The sequence below is a fragment of the Phalaenopsis equestris genome, unplaced genomic scaffold, assembly GCF_001263595.1.
Source record: "Phalaenopsis equestris unplaced genomic scaffold, ASM126359v1 Scaffold200433, whole genome shotgun sequence".
Lineage (NCBI taxonomy): Eukaryota > Viridiplantae > Streptophyta > Magnoliopsida > Asparagales > Orchidaceae > Phalaenopsis > Phalaenopsis equestris.
Window position 1 is genome coordinate 74,406 of NW_018220255.1, and position 3,802 is coordinate 78,207.

General features: G+C 35.6%; 1 protein-coding gene across 1 annotated transcript; it reads right to left on the minus strand.

Annotated features, from left to right (window-relative positions):
• Positions 1 to 2,347: 2,347 nt before the first annotated feature.
• LOC110035869 (transcription factor MYBS3-like) lies at positions 2,348 to 3,528 on the minus strand. Its single transcript, XM_020740180.1, has 3 exons — positions 3,128 to 3,528; positions 2,816 to 3,012; positions 2,348 to 2,729 (listed from the first exon to the last, which is right to left on the minus strand). The coding sequence occupies exons 1-3, from the start codon at positions 3,426 to 3,428 to the stop codon at positions 2,667 to 2,669; spliced, it is 561 nt and encodes a 186-aa protein (XP_020595839.1). The 5' UTR covers positions 3,429 to 3,528; the 3' UTR covers positions 2,348 to 2,666.
• Positions 3,529 to 3,802: the final 274 nt, after the last annotated feature.

Genomic DNA, 3,802 nt, shown 5'->3' on the forward strand with positions numbered 1-3,802 from the left:
TTTAGTTCCCAAAAAATGTCCCAATTCAACTTTTTAAGAGTTCTAGAAGTGTTTTATGTATCTTTAATATTTTAAATTAAGTATTACAAACCTCAGTGGATTTACATCCATGATGGACACATTTCAAGAAATCTAGATGGTTGTACTAAGTATTAAAATATCTAAAAGGAGAGAAAGACGACATATCAATAAAAGAGATGTTAAAAATAAGAAGTGTATGATTGGAGTCATTCCTAGAAAGATGTCTGACAGTAGAAAAGGAAAGTTGGACACCCATTCCTGGTTAGCAAGAACTCTATCTAACCTTCAAATACTCTACCACTTTCCCATGTGAAAATAAGACCAATAAACACAAGGTCAAATAAACCATCCTCTTGAATTTAATCATTGAATTTAGACATGAGTCTGTGGTCAATCTCTATACTCCCCTTGTTTCTCAGAACTACAAGTAACCACATTAAAATATCCACCACAATATCATTTACCATTCAAGAAATTGACAATTTGTATAAGTTGCTTCCACTGTCCTACTCTGGCTTTGTTGTTATAACCTGCATATAAATAAAGGTGGCTAAATCTTGAAAGAAGTCCATGTGAATATGCACATGAAGAAATTATGGATCATCCTGTAAAATTTGAATATAGGTTTCCTTCCTCGAAAATAGCAAAATTTTACCATTAACATTAGCAGAAAAGTTAAAATTTCCCAGAATTTTCAAAATCAATATTCTGTTAATAGTGATTATTGGTTTCAAAATTACAAAACACCAAAGTTTATGGATCCTAATCAATTTTTTGAGTCTATCCAGGAAAGAAGGATCAACAATTCCCCTGATATTCCAGATTATAAACTTAATCATCTTGAGGTAATTGGTCATTCCTAGTAGTCCTAATAAGAGCACTGACTCTATCTAAGTTAGAATTAGAATCCTCCTCATAATTGATGATGTTATTAGATTCCAGATTCCTCAAATCTTAATTACCACTCTTTTCCCTTCAAAATTTTTGCACACTCCATTCCCCATTTATCTCATTTTTACCATAAACTAAAGCTTCATCCACTAGAGTAGAATCCACATCGTCCTCCACTATCTCGACATGAGGATGAATTGTTGTAGTTTCTTAAATTTGTAAGTGCGATGAGTTGATGTCAACATTAATTTCCTCCCAAACAGTTGATTATTGTTCTTTTCCCTTCTCATAATATTGGGTATAATAACAGTCTCCCCATCCTGATTGTTAGTCCTTCTAATTTCATTCTACTATAATGAAGTTTCATTTTCAACATCTAAAACCTTAGAGACCCAACTTCTTTTTCCATACACAACTTCTTTTTGAAAGTTAGTGCTATGAAGATTATTAGCTTGAACAATAAGGTTTCTTGAATTCAAGATGTCGAATATAACATTGCTCCAGAAAATGACCAAACATTATGCTGTTGCTATAGTAATGACGATGTTGTTCAACAATAACTTTTTGTCAGTATCTGTTATAAGTTGAGCCAATCCAAACTTCTTCTACTATAGGTTGAGTGACATTCTCCTCCACAAGAACTCTGCCGCCGAGTGTCTTGTAAGATTGTTAGTAGGAAGACCCACTATTTGAGGTCTACCAAAGATAACACTTTAAAAGAAGAGAATTTTGTGATTAAAAAGATGTAATTTCAACCCAGGAAACTAGAACCAGATTGGAAAAATGGGAGGTTCTATATGTGGATCACAATCACCAGAGCACTTGAGTAATTTCATATTCTTATTTTCAATTTTAAAGTATTTTTTGGCAAATATCCAAGCATAATCCTCCTCTCTAATTAATTGAATGAGGATGTGTCTCACATCTGAAAGGCCAACTTTCCAATCAACAAGTAGTTTCAAGCTGTCAAAGGATTTCCAAATCATATCCATTTTGGGGTGACCATACAAAAATATACCACCAAAGCAAACTTACATGGGATAGCCAAAGCTTAGGTGTCTGATTCAGAGAGAAAAATAGTTGGTCTGCCATTCTTCTTGTCTGATTTCCTAACAAAAGGTTGCTCACCTTGTGCTATCCAAGGTATCGTGATAAAAAAGAGGAAAGACATAGATTTTGAAATCCACCACCAGAGGTGGGTTTCAGTTAGCCACTATATCAACAAAGGATCTATTTGTACCAAAATAGAGAGAAAGCACATCCAAACCTTCACGATCAGAAAAGTTGAATCCATTGCGCCTCCAACCCTACTAGAGAGAACAACCGCTTTTTCTCCATCAATTATATATATATATATATATTTCAAGCTTCACAAACTATGTTTTATTTACAGATAAGCTTCCAAAATTATCTAAACTTAGGAAAAATTGTTGCTTTAAGCATTAACTCTTAGAAAATCAAACATGTTGCAGTACTTAGACATACAAATCTACAAAAAAAAAAGTCACAACCCTTCTAGCAATCAGCGTCTTCACTGCACTTTCTTCTCTATGAAGTCATTCAGAGAAAGTCTATGCTATACTATTATATGTTAATTTCCCATCAAGTAAGAACTTGAGGATATTTTGAGAACAATTTCAGGAACAAGATGTGAACTTTGTAGTAGTTCAAACCTGTCCTCTGATGCTGGAGAATTGAGATAGATGCAGGTTGCATTGCTTGTTATTCAAACTAATTTCATGTGCATCTTTTTTTTAAAAGTAGTCATTGCTCTTCAGAAATTCACTGACATGAGCTTGCCTTTCACAGCTTCGAACCTGAAATTAAATTTAGAAGTAAATCATATAGTAGTATAAGCTGAGGAAAGAAGGTGATGAAATGGATTTGAAGGTGGTGGAGTTACCTCATCAAAGAGGCTGGAACGACGATTCTTCTTGTTAAGACTGTTCTTCCTCAGAAAATACTTTTGGGCATGGCTGGCCACTTGGGTTGGCGTTCTTGTAGCGACAAAGTTGCGCGATATGCCTCGCCAGTCGCCTTTTCCAAGCTTATGCAACCCAGCAAGAAACGCTCTGTGTTCTTCCTCAGTCCATGGGACTCCTAAATACCATAGAAGGTGATTAGTTGATTGCATTAAGCGAACTGGAGGTAATAGGATAATCAATTTGCTCTAAACAATGAGGCTCCAACTCCGAAATTATTAACAAGAACTTACCTTTCTTCCTTTCTTGCGTTCTGAGACAAGCAGAGAGATATCCATTGGACACCTTTCGAGCTGCTTCAACGATGCAAACCAGAGAAGTCGAGCATGATGAGGTAGAAGGAGAATTGGAAGGCGTGTAGCAAGACGCAGACAAGCAATCCTGGCTAAAGCTCTTCTTCACGGGTGAAGAAGAAGAAGCTATTTGAAGCTGAACTCCGAATAATCTCAGCCCTCCACCAGACTTATTGTTTGAACTACTGCAAGTCCTGGAGTTGTGCCCGTTGTTCCCACAATGAGAGCACTTCCTTGCCATCTTCGTCTTACCTCTTGCTGCTTCTTGATCACTTATGGAGAGTTATAATTAAAAGTAATGGAAGGCTGGGGTTATCACGTTTAGCACATTTTGGATGTTGCTAAACAGACAAAGCCTTGGAAAATTTAAGAACGGTTATTAGGGGTTTTATAAGTAGAATGCACACTTGCAAGGTATTTTTTTTCAAATTGGTGAATTTATTGGTCCCAAAACCTCCCATAGACTGCAAATTTCCCAAATTGATTTTGCATTATGACCTTCTATTTTTTATTATTTTCTTTATTTGTGTCTTTTTTTGTATTTTAAAGTTGGGGGTAGGTGGGAGAGCTAGCTTTTGCTCGATGGATATTTAGTCCGGTAAGATAAAGTAAAAC

Coding starts and splice junctions, on each gene's coding strand:
- LOC110035869 (XM_020740180.1), bottom strand. CDS start 3,428: ATGGCAAGGAAGTGCTCTCATTGTGGGAACAACGGGCACAACTCCAGG. Junction 3,013..3,127: donor AACGCAAGAAAGGAAGAAAG/GTAAGTTCTTGT, acceptor TATGGTATTTAG/GAGTCCCATGGACTGAGGAA. Junction 2,730..2,815: donor GTTCCAGCCTCTTTGATGAG/GTAACTCCACCA, acceptor ATTTAATTTCAG/GTTCGAAGCTGTGAAAGGCA.